Source organism: Trachurus trachurus (assembly GCF_905171665.1).
Source record: "Trachurus trachurus genome assembly, chromosome: 7".
Classification (NCBI taxonomy): Eukaryota; Metazoa; Chordata; class Actinopteri; order Carangiformes; family Carangidae; genus Trachurus; species Trachurus trachurus.
Window position 1 is genome coordinate 27145946 of NC_139901.1, and position 22641 is coordinate 27168586.

Genomic DNA, 22641 nt, shown 5'->3' on the forward strand with positions numbered 1-22641 from the left:
GTACCTGAAGCGTTCCTCCTGTAGTGCTTGCATAACAACTGTGTAGTCTCTCTGATAATGGGTCTTCAAGCCATCGAGGCTCTCCTCCAGCCTCGCCTGGCCCTCCCTCAGCTCCTGCATCTCGTGCAGCAGTATGTCCAGGCTGGAGCTCTGACTCCTCTCCAGCGTGTTGCCCTTGGAACTGGGTGGGCCTCCGGGTGCCCCCGTGGTACTGTTCGCCCCCGCCGAGCCCGACGTAGCGCTCGAGCAGTCGTCCTCGCTACCGTATTTAGGACTGGACTGGAGGTGATGCCCGGCGCTGCCTAGCGATCGTCCGCCGGGCGCCGTCACCCCTTCCTCCACCGAGGGGTCGTCCAGAGAGTCTTTGAGGGAGGGGATGTTGTCAGCGCTGCCGAATTTGTGGCGGATCAGCGAGGCGATCTCTCGAGGTTTGGAGACGACGGCCCCCGCGGCAGAGTGGGTGGCCTGGGAGAAGCTGGAGAGGCCGCCCTTGACGCTGTCCACCACACCTTCACTGAAGCCTGTGACTTTGGCGCCGACATCCTTCAAGCCCTGCTGCATGTCCCGCAGAACATCCTTGGGCTGACGCGGGATACCGTTGTGCTCCACTTCTCGCAGCTTCCGATGGTAGTGCTCCAGCTTTCTCTGCAGCTGCTGGATGGTCTGGGCCGACTTCTGGTTCTTCTTCTCAAAAACCTGACGAGTCACAGAACAAGTTTTCATTAATGAGGCTGATACAGATGCAGACGACGATGCAGTCGACTTCCCTCCCTCTCGGTGCACAAACAAACAGAGGAAAACGTTAAAGCAACTTTGTTACCTTTCTGGAATTTCACACAGCAATTAGAACAGTTTTGAAAATCAACAGCTGCGTGCGTTGGCAAGGCAACGGTAAACAAAACAGGAGACAATTCTGATTCTGAGACTGATTCAGAGGTTACTGTACTGTACAACCAACGCAATCAAATGCAACCCAAGAGAGTTTTAAAATTCAAACATTGTCAGTGATAAGTGAGTTTTATACCTAAGTGTTAGATAGTAACGTTACACACAAGGAAGATTATGTTACATAGTAGAGCGCTCAATGGGCCAGACCGTGCCGACCAACCTGACCGGATGCACTGGTTATTTACAAATGACTCTGGTCAGACGAGATTTATTCATTTTTTGGCCGGGTTCGGGCCGAGTCGGATCTCAACACCCGCATCTCAGATACATGACAACACTATCCAGCAGAAACTACTACTGCGACCATCCTACCACCATCAGTCTCCGCCATCGATCAATTAGCAGAGCCAATGCTGACATGAGTTTTGGCTCTTGTCGCATCCACTTCTCTCTGGGTTTTTCAAAAATAGTCTTTCTTTTGCTGACTGATTTCTCTGTGTGAGCGACTGGAGGTGGAACTGGTGGCCCGCATATATCTGTCTGTTGTACAGAACAGTTTATTTCCAGAAGCTTTCTTCCTTATATGTGGTGTCTTGTAAATCTGGACTTTCCTCTGCTCTCTGTAGAGAGGAGCGCGCGAGCGGTTACGCAAGTACGTTCAGGTCGCTCGTCGAGTCGTCCAATCATTTCATTCGGACTGAATTTTCTCAGAACCGTATGAGCATGGAATAATGATGAGTTTATATCGCTGGTGAAACAGATTATCAATAACATTTTCATTTAAACAAAGAAAAAGTGTTAAAATTCCAGACAGCTAAGTGTTGCTTTAATTGTCACATAAACATCCCAGTCAATTCAAATACAAGTGAACCAGTCAGACTAAAACCTTTCACACAAAACAAGAAAAAATACTATAACTGTCAAAATTCATTTTACCTGTTTGATGCGTGTGCTTTGCTGTTTGTCAGCATTGTTGGCCAGTTTGAGGTACTCTGCCACGTTGTCATCCCTGGCTGTCTGCTCGATCTTAATCTGCTCTGTGAGCTTGAGGATTTTCTGCTGCAGCTGGGCTATCGCCTGTTTGGTTCGCTGGGGGTCAGGAGTGCCATCGTCACCTGCGAATGAACCATCTGCCCCACAGGACACAGCCAGGGGTGTTTGGCCCAGTCCACTCACCTCCAGACGGTCGATCTGAAGAAATGAAAACACGGAGGAGAAGAAGAAGATTAAGGTTAGGTGATGAGGTAAGAGGATGTGATGATAGAAAAATAAGAAGGGAGTGGGGGGCAACAGGAAAGAAAACGTGTGAGTTGCATATGATGTTTTCTTAGTCATTTTGCTGACACACAGAAAACAGAGGCTTCTGCATTTCTGCAGCAGTTGGCTGGAAAAAGAGCAAATTGAAACAGTTGAATAGGCCACTTGCGGTCAGTTTGTCTGCCAAGGGAGATGCGAGATATTAATATTTTATGAAGAAAAGAAAGTGGAAGGAAAAAGGAGAAGAAAGAAAAATATATCCTCCATAGGAAACTTAATATTCAAGGTGTGAATTCAATCAAGTCTCTTTTTCTTTGGTTGAACCCGCAACAACAGAACATGTCAGTATTAACCTTACCTAGATTTTATTTTGTTTATAGTAGAAAAAACATATATTTAGAATAACACTGGCAGCTATTTGACTTTTTTGTTTATGTCCTGTTTCACGGATGAAGATTATTTGTGTTGCCTTTTCAGATGCTGACCTGATTTTGCCAACAGGCTAAAATCATGTGTAAAAATAAAAGACATTAACCTAAATTGAGTTTTATCTGGATTTTCCCCTCAAAAACGAGATGAACTCCACTTGAGAAGATGAAGAAACTAGCACCTTCAATCACAGGCAGACGGTGTGATTCATTTCCTCAAACGCCTCAGGGGAAGAACACTGAACACTGTGATACTGCCTGAGCTAATCGGGCTTCAAGGAGGGGGGGGGGGAGTGTTGTGAAATCAAAATATCATTCTCATCACTGAACGTGCACATGAAACAAGCAGCTGAGTCTAACCGCACAGCACCGCACACCGCAGGAGCTTTGGGAAGCCAAGCCAGAGCAACGAAAAGCCGCGAGTGACAGCTGTTGACACCGGCCTCCTCCACCACCACCACCTATAAGCCTGGGAATGGGCTTTCATTCACCAAACAGAGCAGGTAAAAAACACAAGGCACCAGAGGCTCACCTGTGTGCACATCGGCATGACTAATTGATGACAGGCATCTCAGTCAACAACAGAAACCACTACGCATCCGGGAGAAAGCGGCAAAAAAAAAAAAAACCCCAACAACTCCTGGTGGAAGTTTCTGTCTGTCAAGTGATTTAAAGTAAAAAACAAAGAGTAGAGCCTCAGTGTGGGAGTTTTCAATCAGTCAGTCACCTTCTATCACAAAAGAGACACCATGCGTAAAAACAAAAACAATGCGCCGCTCACCTTTCCATTCGTCAAACGGAGAAATTGTTCCCAATGCATTTTCTCCGCGGGGAAGTCGAGTCGTTTAGTTTCATTTGTCCGGACACTTCAGTTTAAGTTACGCAGCTATAAATCCCCAAGTCTGTCTGAAATCCCCCGGTGCTGCTGATGACTACTGCATGCCTTCAGTTCTACCGGACACTCCAGCCGCTCCAGACCGACAGGCTTGTTGTGAAAGTTGAAGCACACCTGAAACTCAGTGAACCGGCCGGAGAGGAGCGCTCCGCCCCTCTCCACTCCCACGCTCCTCCCGCTCCGCCCCTCCCCTCCCGGCTGAGGGATGACATCATGCCCAGAGCTGCAGGACAGGCAGCCGCCAATCACCCAAAAATAGATCCTCAGTCAGGGACTTTTTTTTTAAATTATTATTTACGGTAAGAGGACATGTGTTTACAATTATAACACTTCATAAAAATATTACTCGGACATCATCCTGATTATTATTCACTACCAACTTATTGGTTATGGACATTCATAAGTAAAGAAAATGTTATGTCAAAATGTAAAAAGCAAAAGAAAAGAAAAGATTACGATAAAGATTTTATTCTGTGGGTAATGAGGGCGGGACTAGATAAGCTTTTGCTTCTCCCCCTTTCCCTTTTGGTCATGTGTATTGTATTATTTGAACTAAGATGAAGTGTGATGATGATGATTTAATTTAATAAACAATACAATTTTAATTTAATTTAATAAACAAATAAATAAATAAAAACATCCTCTGACCTCTGTAGCTCTTTACATACTGTACAGAGCGGATTGGTGGGATGTAAATAAATATCTTATACCTGTGCTCTACAACAAGTTACTTTTCAGATTCAGATGTCACATAAGAGAGTGTTGTGGACTAAAATAACCCAACAGCATAGAAAATAGTTGCAGGCAAACAACCAGGGAAATGCCATTTATACAGAAATGCGTTTAATGTTACATGTGACAAAAATGTCACACATGTAACTCTATATCACTCACAGCAGCCAATTTTCTGTTTCATGCACTTTCACTCTGGGCCGTCGTAAATCTGTATCTACCTTCACTCAGCTGACACGATGATAAATTCAGGACTTTAACTTTTTACTTTTTACTTGTATTTTCATATTTGAGTATATGAATAAAGAAAAATATGGAAACAGATATACAAGTTAAGAATTCAATATAGAACAAAGCACAAGTAGTGTTTCCAGGAAATAAATGCCGGGGAATATCATTAATAATTGACCTCATCTGTGCGTCACTTTTGATAATAAACATATGACAAATCTATGGAAGAATCAACAACAGAGACACAAACAACCAATACAAAGCGAAAGCACTCCAGACCCTCGCTGAGCTGTATCCCAGACTCGCACAGCTAAGAAGAGAAAGTTTCTGAGCTCATTAACAAGTTAAGTGTTAAAACTGTGCAGACACGAGTGAGAACAGACGGTTAGCGTGTGAAGTGAAATCCTGTAATTGAGTTGAACAAGGGGCTACAGGGCAGACCGAGAGTCTGGGGCCACAATATGAGACTGCATCGACTTACTGTGTCTGTATCAGTGCCAGCCAACAGAGAGGAGCACCAGAGGGCAAGAAAAACCAGTCCAGCATCTCTTTACCACACACTCATTCACTCACTCACTTAGCCAAGGGCACATTCCTGAGTGCTTGGAAACACATACACATTTGGCAATTAATTCAGCTTTTGGGGTACTTCAGCTTTAAAATCAACGCTTTTATTTTGTGGTTATTACTGAACAGCAACACTGAACAGAAGACAGGCCACATCCATGAGTCAATTAACCTAATAAGTGCTGTGTACAGTAAGTCTAATCATTGTTAAATCCTCTTGACAGACAGCCAACGCGATCAAATGAATCACAGAATTAGAGCAGGCTGTCGGGCTGGCACCAAAAAAAAAAAAAAAAAAAAAAAAGTAGGAGGTGACGTTTCATGGCAGCGGCTGGTCTGTTCTCGGCTATAAACAAAACAGTATTAATAGCTTTATGGGCGCAGGCATGAATGAAGTGCTTATTTCATCCATGTTGAGCACTACAGTAAATGCGGTAAATGTGAAAACGTCCCAGTTTGCTCCTGTCTCACAGATGACTCAGTTATTTGAATAATTCAGCAAGCATATGCCCTCTGACTGAAGATATAGATAAAGAGGGCAAAGAACGAGGCAGCTGACCTGGAGTACCCTGCAGATAGAGATAGAGATTTCAGAGACCGTGCGATAAGAAGGCCTGTATGATGACCTGTACGCACTGGCACCGAATCGACGCCCTTTTCATTGATCAAAAAATTCACCGTCAGCTGATTTCCTTCAGATACGAAGAAAGAAGAGCAACAGTTGACCAGACAGGCGATTTCCAAGAGAGGTGCCCTCTTCTAGGCAAGGCAAGGCAAGGCAAGGCAATTTTATTTGTATAGCCCATTTTTACAGTTTAACAGTTTGTCTCAAAGGGCTTTTACATGGCATCACAACAACATCCTCTGCCCTTAGACCCTCACATCGACTGAGGAAAAACTCCATGAAAAACCCTTTTAACAGGGAAAAATTGGAGAAACCTCAGGGTGAACAACAGAGGAGGGATCCCTCACCCAGGACGGGCAGACGTGCAATAGATGTTGTTACATACAAGAAAACAGTTTATAGTTCTAGAGCTCCACAGAAAGCCTGGTCTCTGCACAGTTATAATATGTGGAGACTGTTATTTTATCTCACATAGCAAAGAAATGCTTCATCTCCATTCCTGTTCCAGTTACTAGCAAATTGTCTGTGAGATCAGTGTCATCCCCAAATGGTCAAGTCTTTCTGTGACTAATCATACATGTAATTAAAGATGGCGAGCTGAAGGATCAGGCTAATTTCCCAAGGTTAGCAGAGCCAAACATGTTGATGTGCTGAGCCGCTCAAGCACGAAGCCACCAGAACTTCATCACTGGAGCCTGTGGAGCCTAATGAGGGAAGATGAGTCAGTGTGTGTGTGTGTGTGTGTGTGTAATTGGGGGGCTGCCTGATCCCACTCTGATTACAGTTTATCAGTAAGACGGAAAGACAAAGGGTCTGCATGGACCTGTCCTCTGCCCCTTACACACACACACACACACACACACACACACACACACACACACACACACACATACAAACTTTTCGAGGAATGTTCTCTCACTCCACCCATGTCCCAAACTGAAACTGGGTCCGCCTGCTGGTGGGCCTGGTTGTGCAACAGCCTCTGATCCAAGTAAAGCTGGTTATAGCCATGAAAGGGCAACCCTGACTTACCTAGGATCCACCAGAAACCCTGGGAAAAGCCCGACCAAACCTAAACACACAGGCCTGTGGCCATAGGTCCAACACAAACAAGCATTTAGAAAGCATTATAGGGATGATGTTGTTAGATATGCATCATACATAATTAGATACACACAACAAGAACATCTTGTACTGCCCCAACTCAATCTCCCGACAGCCACACACAGGACACACATATGCCCCAAATTCCTGTCTGTTTCGATCTAGGTCACACAGCAGAAAATGGACTGATGCAGTCATAAGGCATTTCCTATTTTTTGGGTGATCTCTCACTTCTCTTTTCCTTTTGACCCCATAGCTTCAGACATACTATCCTCTACTCCACTTCCACTCACTTCAGTCCTGTTTACTGGATTAATTGTTTTGTCAGATGACTCGGGTAAGTTTAGGTTCAGTTGATTTTGAGATGGTCTGTTGGACAAACAGACACAGTCTTAAGCCTCTTGTCACACACTGATGAACATCAACACGCTAACCTGATCAGGGTGAGTGGAATTTGAACCTCACTTCCTCCCCTGACTGGCAGCCGCTTATTGTTTAAAGTTGTATGAATATTTACACCACTTGTTTAAGAATGAAACAAAATCTTCCTACTGTTTGTTATGTGTTGGACTTATAGATTGCATAATGGCCTTAAGGTATTTAGCAAAAACATGGAAATGATAAACAATAGCACAGAGCTATGCTGTGATTGTTTTGGATATAAATATTTTGGTCCGAAACGCATGATTTGCCGTAACCCCCTGTTCTGTTTTCTTTTACACAAAAAAAACCGTTATGGTCTCTGGGGTCAAGGTCGAGCTTTTACGAGATGCATGTCCGAAATGCAAAGACACAGTACCTTAACGGTCGTTAAGCCTCGCATTCCTGGTGAGCGGCTGTGAGCCTCGTCCAATGTCAGCTGGCGTTCCTTGTGAAGCAGCGGTTTGCCATGCCACGATGCAAGAATAACACCATGGAGGATACTGTGACTTTGTGAGTTTCTCCCTGGTACAGTATAGTAGATCTCCTCTGCTCTACACTGATATGTCACGGTCCAACAGAGTTTTAGCAGTTGTAGGTTCGCTTATCTATAGAGTCCAATATCCGTTAGGGATGGGACCTTGGATCCACAGAAGATGTAAGATAGAGGATTTTTTTTTTTTTAAGCGTACACTCACAGCTGTAATTCCATATGTTCTGTAATCTACCCACCTGTAAACATCCTTTTGCATTTTACAGCTGTCACCTTTCCATTTATACTGCTCATATCTCTGTGGCTGGCTTCACCACTCTCTGACTCCAAGCCAATCATCTGTGGCAGACTGAACTTCACACTCCTGATTAGTTGGTCTGATCTTTAACCCTGCAGCTGGGGGAATCACACAGTGAACACGGTCATCATGGCAACATCATGACAGTACTGAGTGATCCGCATGTTTTTTATTAAACAGATTAAGACGGTCAGTTTGTACCTGGCTGTCTGTGGGTTTGTGTGGCAGCGTACAGTACGTACAGAGTAAATCAATGGAGTGTGTGTAATTATTATTTGTTTTAAATCCATTTAAACAAGCATTAGTGTGTGTGTGTGTGACACCAAACCTATTTTTGGCTAATCCTCTCATGCCCCTCATGGTTTTCGTTCCCACCCAGACATGACATACACGTGGTGATGAAATTTACACAAAAGAGTAGTTTTTAATGGAAATCCGCTTTTAGTTTCCTTCAAGGGGATCGACTGTGGGAACAATCAGCCCCATTCACCAGATATGGAAAATTACATAACTCCTGAATAACTGGTGCTGGACAAGGGGCAGTTTACTCAACACTGCACTCATGAATGAACACACAACACAAAGTTACTCTAATAATTATACAGAACAGTCTCTCTCATGCACATACACACTCTCCCTATGTATCTATCTATCTATGTATCTATGTATCTATGTATCTATCTATCTATCTATCTATCTATGTATCTATGTATCTATGTATCTATCTATCTATCTATCTATCTATCTATCTATCTATCTATCTATCTATCTATCTATCTATCTATCTATCTATCTATCTATCTATCTATCTATCTATCTATCGTCTCGATGCCCGCCAGTTCATTTCCTAAGGAATGCAGAGGGTGTGAGAAAAGCCTTTAGTAAAGAAAGAAGCTCAGAGTGCTGAGAGTGCAGGTCTGAGACGGAGAGAGAGAGAGAAAACACCGGCTTTTCCAGGGCTCGACTATCACAACAAAGACTTTAAATCCCTATGATTTCAAGGCAAAACCCTTTTCACACCAAGAGATTGGTTTCCTGCCAGATTCCGCGCCTTCTTAGTTTCTAAAATGTCGTATGGATTCAACACGCTATCGTCTTTAGTTACAAAACCCAAGGCGAGTAACGGGTGAGCACATGTACCGCATTCATGACATGGGCCTGAATCACAGAGGAAGTGAATAAGATGAGTCAAATCCTGAGGGCGTAAATGATGGAGAAGATGGGCATGAACACACATACACACACACATTCACACACTATAAACAGGAAGAGACTCACGGTGGTGGGAGTAGGAAGTGGAGAGGTGTCAGCAGTTACCAGGTTGAGGATGACCTCCATGGCACTGAGGCGCATGTGCGCGGCCTGGGCGGATTTCTGTTTGGTTTGTCTATTTGCTTGTGTGTCCCTTGGGAAACAACCACAGCCGGGACAGAGGAGAAGAGCGCGGCCCTGGGAGAGCACTCATCACTCAGGACACTTCTCCCAAAACAAAGTCCACTTGACTTAAAGTCCACTGGACAAAGACTCCACTTGGCAGCTCTTTGGAGTTACTGTTGGCTTGACTGAATATCCAGAATCCATAAAGTGCTCAATCCTTCCAGCTGTGAACCGTGACAATTGATGGCCGCCGAGTCTACAGAGCGTCGTGCTGCTGGTTCACAGAGCAGCCGCTCCTCAAAGCCCATGACTACGCTTGAGTGCAGAAACATGCTCTGCAGTACGCAGCCCCCAGCAGAGAGCCTATGGAACGCACACATATGCGCTTCGACAAGCACGAATCCCGGACGGCCTGACGTTACCGGGAGAACAAGGACTCCTCTGGAGCAAAGAGTCCGTCTGATGTAGGTTTGGGGTGACAGAGCCTGGGCGGTTAATCGGATGAAGACTCGCAGGCTTGGATGGAGACAGGTTAAAGAGTTTACTGTGAAGTTAAGTGTTCAAAGAGTCCATCGGGCATAAAATCCTCAGAGGGAGAAAAGAGAGGCAGAGACCCAGAGGACGGATGTGAGGGGAGCGAGGGAGCAGACAGAGAAAAAAAGAGCCCACCAGGAGCTGTCACTGAGAGGGAGACGGAGCGAGAGAGGGAGCAAAGGAGAGAGGGGTTGTGAGAAAGCTTTGTCAAGGGAGAGGGGTGGGGGGGGCGGCTTTTCTTCTACTGGAGTTTCTAGGCCAGCTCAGCTCCAAAACAGTGGCTAGCTGAGGCAGAAAGAAAGGGGAAAAAAAATCTTCCACTCCCTCTTTTTCAATTATCTCACAGTTTGATTGTCGCAGCCAATCAGGTTTCTGAGTGATCATCCTGTAATGAATCACCTTCCGCTGCCTGTGCGCACTGACCGAGTGTTTCTGCTGACCAGTAACACACACTGACCTGACCGAGCTGTGCTTAAAATGGCATGTTTTTAATATAGGTTGTATACTGTGAATTACACGGATACAATGGCGTGGAGAGTTTTGACCTCACATACTCTTACTCACACAGATTCCACAGTCATATGATGTTTACAATGCAGCCATTCAACTATGCATATATGTGTACACATGACTATGGCCTGTAGCTGCGTCACTGCGTTACTTATCCTCTGATGAAAGACGTTTTTCAGGGCGGCTTTGCTGACATTCTACTGCAATTTCACAGCAACAGTGTGGTGATTATCTTTACTAGACTGCTAAATAACGCTTAAAGTGTCTTAAAACTGTCAGGTCAAGATGAAATCATCAACTTCAACTATCATCCATTGGACGTTGTCATTTTGACCTGAGGTACCTTTTCAAATTCATCCTCTAATGCTCCCCACAAACACCATTTTATAAGCTTCAGTGCATTGTTCTCCACGATAAAACCTTGGTGTTTTTAAGCCATCACTTCCAAAAGTGTACAAACCAATTAGGGAGAAAAAGCAAAGCAGGGAGCACAGAGGGTAAGGGCCGAACAAGGGCTACTAAAGACTTCTGTGCAGAGGCCGACAGGAGGGAGGGGGAGAGGAGAACATGAATACAGGCTTTAATGAGAAAGCGGGAGGAGTTAGGGGAGCAGGAGAGTAGGATTTAGGGGGGAAAAACGACTTATATAAGAACAAACCCAACTTACTCAGATGAATGAGCAAGTGTGTGATGTGTAGGTCTGAAAGTAGGCGTAGGTTTAAAGTGTGAGGCCCCAGCCCAACAGGAAAGCTAGTTTCCCATAGCAGTATATCAACAGTGCTATGGTATTTTCGTATAAAGTTTTAAAGCAGAAGTAAGCGATCCGGTCGTTTTGGCTAACTTCTTGTCTTCTCTCTCCGCATTGGATAAAGGTTGTAGGATACAAGGAAAGCTTTCTCCTCGGCTTACAGCAGAGCAGAGTGACTGACAGACCCGTGTTTCAGACCAAACACTCAATATAAGTGATTGCCGTCGGAAGATATAACTATTTAAGACTTATATTAACACAAAAATTCCGCTTACTTCTGCTTTAAGTATATTACTGTAGTCTAATCTCTAGTCAAAAATGGCAGCTCCCACACACACACACACACCCCAGCTGGAGATTGAGGTGATAATTCTCTGTAGGTTGAACACTACAGGCGAGATCGCCTTACCATTGACACATTGTAATTTGATCCTTAGTTAGTATAAAGGTATTTATTACAGCTGCTTTAGGAGCAGGTGGTGCAGCTACAGTAGTTCCGGGATGAAATGTAATGTACAGTACTGGGACTAAGTACAGAAATAAGTAAAAATTTAACACATCATAAGGTCTTTTTTACAGATTAGGGTCAATCATTAGTGACTGTGGGGAATCCCACTCTGGATATGTTGACTAACAGGTTCCCATCAGACGTGAATGCATTACATACATTCTGCTCTCAGGGTCATTCCAGCGGCCTGACGTCCGCGTCCCCTGTGGCGGTAATGTGGCCCCCCAGCAAGTCACGGCAGTCCAGGAATAAGCGAGCTTTCAGGGTGACTCAGGACGTCTTCACACTCGACTCTCTGGTGGCAAGCCTTAATAACATACCACAAATTGCAGAGCGGCTCCGCAATGATGAATTCACAGAGGGAGGTATTCTCATGTCCTGACAAGTGACTGATGCTTGAAAAGCAATAGAAAATTGAGATGTTGGCCTGCAGGGGAGTTTTACCTTATTAGTGCCACATTAGCTGCTCAAAATTAGGGGATTGGAAGAACAGCTGCGGCTTGCCATAGGTGTTACTGACACGGACAGAAAATGACTAATGAGTTGAAAATTGTTAGCTGCACATTAATTGATACGGCAATATAAGTCTTTGAAAGATGATTAATCTGTGTAATGTATCCCAGAGTTTGAATAATACATACGACTAGGCCTAATGGGGTACTATAATTAAATAGAATGAATTGGAGTTAAATGTTTAACTCGATGTCTCACAGTGGTACAATTACACTGGTATAATTAATAACCCTTCTTTTTACTGACTGTCCAAACAGTCATATCATTCATCAGAAGTTTTCTTGGCCTATTTCCCCATTTGACAATAGAGCAGGATCTAGAAACATCTGGAGGTCCTAAAAAATATGAATGAAGAGTTGCAAGAAGTTTAGTTAACCTCAAGCATTTACAAGAGATTTACAGCAGATTAAACTTCACGTGTAAGTGAATGAGAATTTCAACAATATTCATGCAAACGGGGTCAGTGAAAAACCTCGGCTGAGATCCTTTCGTGGCATCTCATTTACTGGGCTTGAGACAGATGTGCCTTGCAGACAAAACAATGACCCAGTTAGATGAATGAATCACATTACAATATCTCTGTCTCCCGCATAGACTTTACACACACATGCATTTTACGCATTTGTAAAGGGGGCACAACCTGCTGAACTGGTGATGTGTGTGGCCAATCCTGCGCGGGCACTGCTTATCTACTTAAATGACACACAGAGTTTAGACTGACACAGTATCACGTGAGCTACACTTTAGGGGATACTAGGGGAATGAATGTTAACACAGAACATAGAATAAACCATCTTTTAGGCCTGCACATTTTTGGAATAAAAAGTGGGTGCAAACATTTTCTTAGGACAAAGGGCACTAAAAACAACCACAATGAAACAACACGTACAATTACTACAGTACATTGTTATTGTAAATAAAGACTGATTTAAATTTTCTATGTCTGTGTTTTTCACACAGCCTGGGCTGCATGCAAAAATGACAAATACTGGCATTAGCGAGGAAAATTCAACATTTTGAATGGAGGGTGGACAAAGGCAATTAATTGACTACAATTAAGATACAAGGTGTATGTTTTTAGGGGGCTTGGCACTTGCTGTGGAAACCATAAACATTTCTAATTTCTTGCTTGTTTCCTCTTGTACCATAACTCATAAATATGAGTTACTTTGAAGCTACCACTGTGGCCCTTTTGTAACAAGCTTCAGTGGGGAAACTGGACAAAAATGTGATGTCTTTTACCAACATACGATTTCTCCAGTTTCACAACAGAGATACTGTACGTTTTGAATAGACAATGCTCTGGACCGATGAGCTCACACACGAAGGCACAGAAAACCACTTTTGTGGAGATGCTTCCTCGGCCAGCGGACAGAGGCAGCAAGACTCGCATAACACATAATAGTCATTGTCATTCTGACGACTGAGCCTGGTGCTGAACTGAGGCCAGGCGAGCTGCACGCCGCCAAAAAAAAAAAAAAAGTTCTGGAAGAATCCAGAGGAGAAAGGGAAGAGACTGGCTCTGATGTAACTGGACTGGGGTTGGAGAAAGGACAAATTGAGTAATAAACAAAGTGAGTGAGAGTAACACATAAAAGTTAAATTGAATTAGCGGTCAGAGAACCTCATAATGTTATACGGCTTTACATTTCTTAATGACAATAATATATCTAATTAACCAGTTCCTTGTTTTACTGTGCCAACACCACAGTCGCCTCCACGTGATCGTAAATTGCAACGGCTTGTGCTGTGGGATGGTTTGGGGGTGTGAGAGGTTACATAAAGGCAGAAGAGCGGGAGCTTTGTCTGCACAGACTGAGGGTAATTCAAGCCTGAGAGAAGAGACAACCATGACTTGGGGCTCAAGCCCTTTGGAACAATACTTTCGCCACAAAAAGAAGCCTGCAGTCCAGGCCTGGCTGTCCACTTCTTCCTAGTCTAAGCTTTGGTGTGATCAATGACCCTATTAGCAGTTACATAAACCACTGGGCACTTTATACACAGAGGCCATTATGACGGCTGAGGTGAGAGTGCATGAAACATTTCAGTTGCCAACTCTAATATTGGCATCTACAAGAGCCAGGCAGGAAGGAAAACACACACACGCCAACAGCAACAACCTAAATAATGAAGAGTTCTCAGTCTCATTCCCTTTCTGGAAACTGATAACAGTCAGAAGCATCATTTCTATGTCAGTTAAATTAGCATATTGATTCCATTACTGTAACACTGTTTTTAATATATCCTTTCCATGCACAGCCAAATAGATATACTTTGTCTAATTTGACCAGATAAATGTAAAATAGAGAAATATCAATTAAATTTAGCTTTTGAAATGTCATGTTTTCTTTGGGTAGTCTGGAAGTCTATGCACCAGTCTGACACCACAAAACCTCTTAATAAACTAGATTAGTTTATTAACTAGTTTCATATCTGAGTAAAACGTCAGTTTTCCCGGACGTCAAATTCTTCTACACTGCTCTAAAACAGATGTTTATACAGGAAGCTGGGCTGTCCAGCCGCTGGGAAAGAGGAAGTGAGAGTGGCGGACAGGAATTGATTTCATGTAAATAGCGTAACTTTAGCAAAATGCCAGCATTTGGCAATATGTAACACTGGAAACGCCTAGTAAAAATGTATGGTTGTGAGTATGTACTGTAAGTCTTTCACTTCAACGGGTGCCACTAATGTTAGCAGCAAATGTCCATTCAGGATTTAGTGTTTTGTCTGACAATCAAATTAGATGATAAAGGAAATATTCCATGGCATCTGTATATCTGTTCATGTTTAACAAAGTAAAACAGAAAGGAAGTAAACAGCTGCTATCTTTTCACACACTGTTTTGAGACCAGTACTCTGTATCAGCCGGGGCAAGGAGGAAATGGCATCAGAGCATCTCCAGTCAGGTCTATATTTACTAAATGTCTGCTACTGATATTTCATTATCTACCGACTCTCTATGAATCAAAATTGGAATCAGCCGACAGATCCCAATACTGCCCTGGTTATAACCTCCAGTGTTTTGCTCGTATGAATGGACGTGCAGATCTGTGATACTATGAGTATAAGTAAGAAACACTATGGGCATAGCAGGTCAGACAATGTGTGTATGTACAGTAAAGGAGTGTGTATACATAAAGGGGAACAAAGTGTGTACGTACATGGGGAGACATTTTGATTGTCCATTAGTGGAGGATGGAAGCGGGTGGTGCTGGAGTTGTTTCTGTTTACTGTTTCCTTGTTATGCAACATGAAAACAGAAAGGGCACTTGCCCAGAAATGCAGTTGGTGTGGCTGGATGCTGTACAATACCCAGAGTACCACGGGGTAGTAATGCAGGCCTGAGCACACTTGCCAACCTATTCATATGGACAGAGATAAAGAATCTTGAACAAACAGTCCCAGCTTTCAGGCTCTGACAGATTATTTGGTCTGGCACCTTCTCGGTTTTCTTGTACTTTCCACCGAGACCCTGAACCACACATGGTGGCCCCACGTTGACCTCTCTCTACCCAATTTGGAGCAGGCTTACCAGACGACCTGGTGTCTGAGCAGCACTGTTTGAGAAGTTTCAGCAATACTCCACTGTGCGAATTAGGCCACTAGGATGCAGCAGATTTTATAACAAGCGAACCGATAATGGAGAATGGCATTTGCTTCTCATCAGTGCTGGACAGCTTTCATCAAATGAAAATCTTAGATGACATTCTCGCATTACCCATTTGTGATTATCTAACATAACATGGGGGATAACTTCCAAAACCCTTCTCATAAACATACTGACATTTCAATTTCAGATTAAACTAGTAACTCAAGAAATATACAGGGTTTTTTTTGTTTTTCTTTCCACATCTGACATTTTGATTTGACACAATGAGAAGAGCACAGGTTTAATGAATACAATAATCAAATTAAATTTATATTAATATTTAGATGTCCTAAAAGCAAACCAGCATCCACCACAACAGGGTCATGAAACCTGCACACTATTTAGTTACAACCAGTTACAGTGAGACCCCACCAGGGGGAGCTAGACCACCAACTATTCTACATGTCTACACGTCTACTGTGTGGACAGTTGACTCCGTTACTAGTCCGTCTTTACCTGCAACCGTTTCCTTTCAATAAGTCCTTGTTATTTTTGTTGCATTCTTGCATTATCACTCGTCCTCCTCCAGACAGACGTGCAGCGCTTTACGTAACGTTATTCAGACCTGATGTGGCAGTTACATCGAGGCACACAGGTGCCTCGTGGGCTGATACTGCGAAGAGGGAGGAAGGGAGGATATGTCAAGGAGATGAACAGCAAAAGTGGTCAGAGTGAGGGCGGCAAATGGCGTAACCTTTGTGGTTGTATAATATGTCAAGACTATAAGTTTCCCCTAGGATGGAGTTGAAGCCGTGGAGGCAATATTTTTTGTGTGTGTGCTGTTCATAAAGTGTGCCCTGCTGGGAGGTTTCAATGTAACTGCCGGCACCAGAGGGGCTGTTGAGGCCCAAGTACATAGTACAGAACATTTGTGCACAGCAGGGGAATTGTCTGTCTTATATATGAAATTCAGGAAAATGTGCTTTAATTGAACATAACAATTATTGAAATTCATGACACAAAACAGCTGGCAAGCTGTCACTGTCTGTTTTTTCAGGAAATTCTGTGCAGAATATATAACATTAACACCTCTGTGAGGGAGAGTCTTGGTTGTCTTCGAGACAGATAGCTTCCGTGTGTCACAGGGAGAAAACAGTTGGTGCACTACCTTTTATCTTTGTAAGGCAAGGCAAGGCAATTTTGTTTATATAGCCCATTTTTACAAACAGTTTGTCCCAAAGGGCTTTACATAGCATCATAACTACATCCTCTGCCCTTAGACCCTCACATCGACTGAGGAAAAACTCCCGGGAAAACCCTTTTAACAGGGAAAAATGGGAGAAACCAAGATGGATCTTCCAAATGTTGTCTTTCCTACAGATGTGTGTTTTCTTGCATGTTCCAATCAATGAGCAATTTTTCCTTTAGCAAAGAGTAATCCTAAATCTATAATCAATACTAATTTCTGCTTGGCTGCCATGGTGCTTCTTGTCATTTTCTGTTGCCCTTATCAGGTACACACATTTCTCATATTTCTGATTTATATGCTTTACTGAAAGGTGTGTTGTTTGACCTGACTGTGGGGCATTGTAGTGCAAAATAAATATACAGGTTAGGTTACACAAAAATGTAAGAAGGAGCTCTCTCCTCTCTCATAAAAAAGGAAAACATTCAGCAGCACTGGTCGTATTTTCATACTGGGGAAACACTGCAAGGCAGGAGGTCATCATAAGGGATTAGAAAAGGTGGGAGATAATGGGCTACACTGCACTATCAGATCATGAATGATGAATGAACAATGTGTCCATGGTCTGCAGATAATTTTCCCAGAGTCCCAGTGAAACAAGTGAAAGATTCCTTGGATTCCTCCTGGCTGACACACATGAGAATGCGAAGAGTGGTTGTGGATGTTAGCGGACAGAAAATATGATGATATTTCCCCAGAGGACGTGATCAGATTTGAATTGTGTGCATGTGTGCTCTAAGTGGGTCAGTGGAGCAGTGCTGAGCTCAGCGATCTATAGCTTCATCCATAATTCATCAGAGTCACACAAATGATATAGTCTGAGAAGGGAGTGGCAGGGATGCAGAGCGTGCCCTCTCTGACTGTCTGCCTCTGCTCGCCCTCTCTCAGAATGAGCAATTTCCCTTCGAAAACAATCTACCGGCCGTCCTGAGTCAATACAGGAAAACCAAACATATCACTGTTTCAGAAAGGTGCACGGCAGTTTATTCAGACAACAAGTCAAAGATGTAATACCCACACAGCTAATGCTGATTGATTTCCTCAGTTAAGGAAAAAGCAGTAGACTCTCAAAATGAATCTATCCAGACAACAGTGTGTGAGGAACAGACATGTGGGTCAAGGTTGAGCAGAATATCCTCGGTGACTTGACGGACCAAATATGTGGCAATCCTGCAAACGGCTGAGAAAACACTATAGATACACGTGCATGCCCACTCTAATGTCCTTCCAGTCACACGCAAACAAGTCAAAGAGGAAGGACCAGCTGCAAGCCAAAAATAAATACACAAAGCATGACCCATAGTGACTCACTGCTGACATGTACAGATAAATGCACATGACCTCACGCACAGAAAACAAACTTTAAAAATATTCATTCAGACTACAAAAGCACACCCCAGCAAGTATCAGAATAACCAGTTTAAAATTATCAAGAGAATATGAGGCTATTTCCTGGAAACATCAGTCAGCTGGTGTTGTTATAATTGAATGTCATTCATCTGCAGAGAGGAATAGATGTAGAGAATCTTTTAAAGAGTAGAGTACAGATCTAAATGAAAGAAGTCTATGACAGAGTCTTTGCTTGTGATGTATTTAAATGTCCTTGAAAAGTGAACTTGACCAGCGCTGGTTCAGACATCTGTCTATTAATAGAAGCAGAGAAGCAGGCAGAGCGCTGTAGCAGACTTTCCTTCCTCATTCAGACCCAGATCAGAAACCTACAGTATAAAACTGGCTAAGAGGGAATAACGGCTTCAGCCTCACAGCTTTATCTTTCTTTCTTTCTTTCTTTCTTCATGACTCCGTGATCCATCCTGCTGATCAGCCCACCCTGAACACACACACACACACACACACACACACACACACACACCAACATTTATCTTTCAAACATTCCTCCACCCCATCTCTCTTTGAGCAACTCTCTTTAGTCCATCCTTTCACACCACCACATCCGCCTTGATGGTTTCACACAAAATTGCTTGTTATGTATCAACTGTGAAGCTGTAAATGTGTGTATGTGTGTATGTGTGTGTGTGTGTGTTTCTGCCCAAACGTGTTCCCAGTGTTGTGAATGCTAATAGCAGCCAGTGCCGGGTAAGGGCGTTGGCCTACATGTATAATCACAATGAATATTCAACAGCCTAATTAAACAGGCTGAGGCTACACTTCAAAGGGAACACAAACAGTTGGGTGGAGAGTTCAAGCGCACACACACACACACACACACACAAAAGATGAACACCTGATTCAAGGCAACTCCCCTGATTTTACATAGTACAACAACACATTTACAGTGCATCTATTTACTTTGTTTCCTTCACACTCTTTGAAGTAGAAGACTGTCAAACACAAACTTTTCTTTAGTGTGACACCTCGGCACCATCCACAACTCTCTTTAAATGTCACCCAGAAGACTTCATTTAAATACGTGTCAGAGCAGGAACAGGAACAAGAACGAGCGGTGTTGCTTCAGTACTGAGATCGAAGTGATAAGACGCCATTTCAACATGTCTTTCATACAGCTCAGAGGGAGAAAGCTTAATTATGAGGTCTAGAACAATTAGCACTTGGTGAAATGAACACTGCACTAATTTTAGAAGTCATTTTTTCACACCGTAAGGGTTTTTTTTTTTTTTGTTCCACCTGGCAGACTGATGAGGTGACTGTGAAATCCCACTCTGTCTGAACGTCATTCAGAAGGTGCCCCGGCCCTCTTTGAACATCACCCTGTTACCATGGAGATGGCCAACCAACTCCCCTGCTGTCTGAGCTCCGAGTCCGGACACAGGTGACAGGGTGAGTGTGAACTGAAGGGGGGGGGTGAGAGTGTAAGAAAGACGTTTCTTAAAGACATGAAGTGAGATAAACAGTGAAACTGGACAGTACCGAAGACGTGAAGCACGGAAAAGCACTGTTTCGAAAGGAAAACCTCCCAATTGATACAGATCTAGACAAAGCTACACAAGCCAGTGTTGTAGTTAAGTCACTAAATCTTATGCCCAAGGCCAGGTCTGAGTCACCTAAGAAAAATTCAAGTCAAGCCCCATTTCCTGAGTCTGAGTCGGTGTCATCAAGGTAGAGGCTGACAACAGTCATGCTCTAACACTGGCCCCTGTCCAGTTAAACCTCTGCCAGCCATGACAACATACAAATAAAAAAATCCACATGAAACATAAATGACCCAGCTGTCACTGTTTTAAATACAAGCTAAAAAGTAAAGTTGAAAGTTTGAAGTGAAAGGAAAGTCAGAATGCAGAGTGCTCCAACTTGTGAGTTAGAGTCCAAATCCAAGTCATCAGTGTTCAAGTCCAAGTTGGCTCACAAGAGCTACAACAAACGTGCTAATTCATAAAATAGTATAACACAGGCTACATCAACACTTATGTGTTTTAATCTAATTCAACTAGGCATCGCATTTGCTAATGTTTACACCTGGCATCAGCATTACTCCAGAGTTTTCTAAGCCCTAAAATAGAGATTTCTGGAAAGGCTGCTGACCCCATTTAAGTCTTAATACTCCAGGGTGGTGCTTTAGTCTGGATAGAGACTGAGGGACCTGACACTTCTGTCACCCACTCAGGATTGCAGTGGTGAACATAACATGAGTAGCACATTACAAGCATTGCTAACCTTACTGTCTTTTCTGGCAGCTGTTGTGATTTTAAAATCTGCATTTTAATTGCAAGTAACATTGTCTATTTTCTGTGCCTGTTCATAAAAGATCACCTATGACATTAAGTCTTTGGTTTTCAATTTAAAATCATGGTCATACAGTAGACCGGTCAATTTGGTGAACAAAAACAGACTGCTTTAAAATCTGAATACAAATTCTCAAAGTACAGTAACACACCACTGTTAATGACATCATTACAAGTTAACCTCCACAAAGCAGGGTATAATATCATGGGATGCAATTTACTGACGGGCACGGCACTGCCACCATTGATAAAATGAGAGAACATCTTATGGAAAAATTAACACCTACTTGAGAACAGTTCAAGACATAAACAAGAACTCAGACACACATGGCCCATTTCTAGCAAGTAATGGAAAGCAAGAGCAAGAGCAGAAAGGAGGGCAGAGTAAAAGGTCAGAACAGGAGATCCATTGTGTTTAATTCAGTCGATACCGGTGTTTGTTCTGCTCATCATCAATTGACACACAAATATGTGGTTAGTTTAATGGACTTGCATCCTTTATAGATGACAAGTAGGCTTGGCAACATTACACTTGCCATAAAAAAAAAGATGGCTGAAAGAAGGAGGGAGTTTTTGTTTGTCCAAGATGAGGGACAGAGGATGAGTGAGAAATGACAGGAAGGGGAAATGACTAGAGGGCAGATAAGAGGACAAGGACAAGAGAGGGGAAAGATAACAGTGGAGTGGAGGAGGGAGATTAATGCGCTTTTGGTCCTTAAAAACCACAAGCCACTAGTTCCTCATTTGACTTTAACACTGTAATAAGTTCCCATAGTTAGCTAATGTGAACAACTCTGAACCACAAAGGGTCATGATGGTGCACTGACAGTAAACACACACGCTGTGCCTGAAAAACAATTATCAACAGGCTGGTAGTTGGCAAACACAACACTGTGATGACATCACCTTCAGTGTGGACTAAGAGCACATGCTTCATCATCCCCATGGCTGTCTCTCTCCCTCTCTCCCTCTCTCTGTCTCTGTCTCTGTCTCTCTCTCCCTGATGAAAGTCAATCGAAACTCAGTTGTTTGATTACACACAGGTTCGTGTGCTTCTGTGACCGTGTTTACGATGACTAGAGGACAAGCTGCCGTGCCGGTGTTTTGATAAGACTTGATTGCTGTTTGTATGCATCATCTGCAGCCCGGGTTGTGCATATGTGAATGTGACCTAGCTAGCAATACCCAGTGTTTGTCTTTTGCAGCTTTTCAAATAGCTCAGTGTCACTAAAATAGTTCCAGGACGAGCTGTGGTGTGTCCTGGTGGAAAGGGCACAAATGCTTTCATCACCACACTGCCAGTAGCCTGGGGAGGCGAGAGACGATGAGAGCGCAGTGATGAGGATGTTAAACTAGGAGGGACAGGAACAAGCCCCAGGGGACCAGGTGATGTCTGACGCCTCCCACTGACACTGCTCCTTACTGCTCTCTTACAGGACCAACACAAGGGTGGCGTTACAAAGGAGGATCAATCCCTTTAAAGGTGATGGTTGCCAAAAAAATGCAGACCTCAATGCAAAAAATTCATGACTTTGTTTGTCATTAGTTAAAAAAATAAGATAAGATAAGAATTACTTTATAAACCCCCAAGGGGGAATTCATGTGTCTAGCAGCTCATCTACCATTTGCAGAATATTAAAAAGCCTGATGGCTCTACAAAGGATCTTCTATAATCCCCCATCCTGCAGTGAAGAGAGAGTTTGCCAGGTATTAAACTTATTACACATGTATGGTCATAACAAAGAACTGCTTCTTCAGGTAATGGAAGTCTGTTATTAAAAAGTATAACCCAGCCAGATTAGAGAAACAACACAATCAACTTTACCTTAGGGACTCTTTTCTTGATACATAATATTTTTTCAACAACACAACATTTTTCCATGTGTAAAATTAAGCTTTTTTTGTCTTTTGCATGTAAATAAAGAGCTGACTACATTCCTTTAGAGCATTTCTAGTTTTAGTCTGCTGCATACAGCT

The 22641-nt window shown here is 43.1% G+C and overlaps 1 protein-coding gene across 11 annotated transcripts in view; it reads right to left on the bottom strand.

Moving 5' to 3' along the window:
* Positions 1 to 22641, bottom strand: part of tmcc1a (transmembrane and coiled-coil domain family 1a) — a 47130-nt gene that overhangs the window by 4490 nt on the left and 19999 nt on the right. For 10 of the 11 annotated variants that reach the window (XM_083974823.1, XM_083974824.1, XM_083974816.1 and 7 more), the window contains 2 exons: positions 1825 to 2079; positions 5 to 696 (listed from right to left, as the gene is read on the bottom strand). In XM_083974823.1, coding sequence (XP_083830949.1) covers positions 5 to 696; positions 1825 to 2079 — 947 coding nt within the window. Of the gene's footprint in view, positions 1 to 4; positions 697 to 1824; positions 2080 to 3354; positions 3548 to 22641 lie in introns of those variants that run through there. The other variant, XM_083974817.1, reaches the window with a different exon arrangement.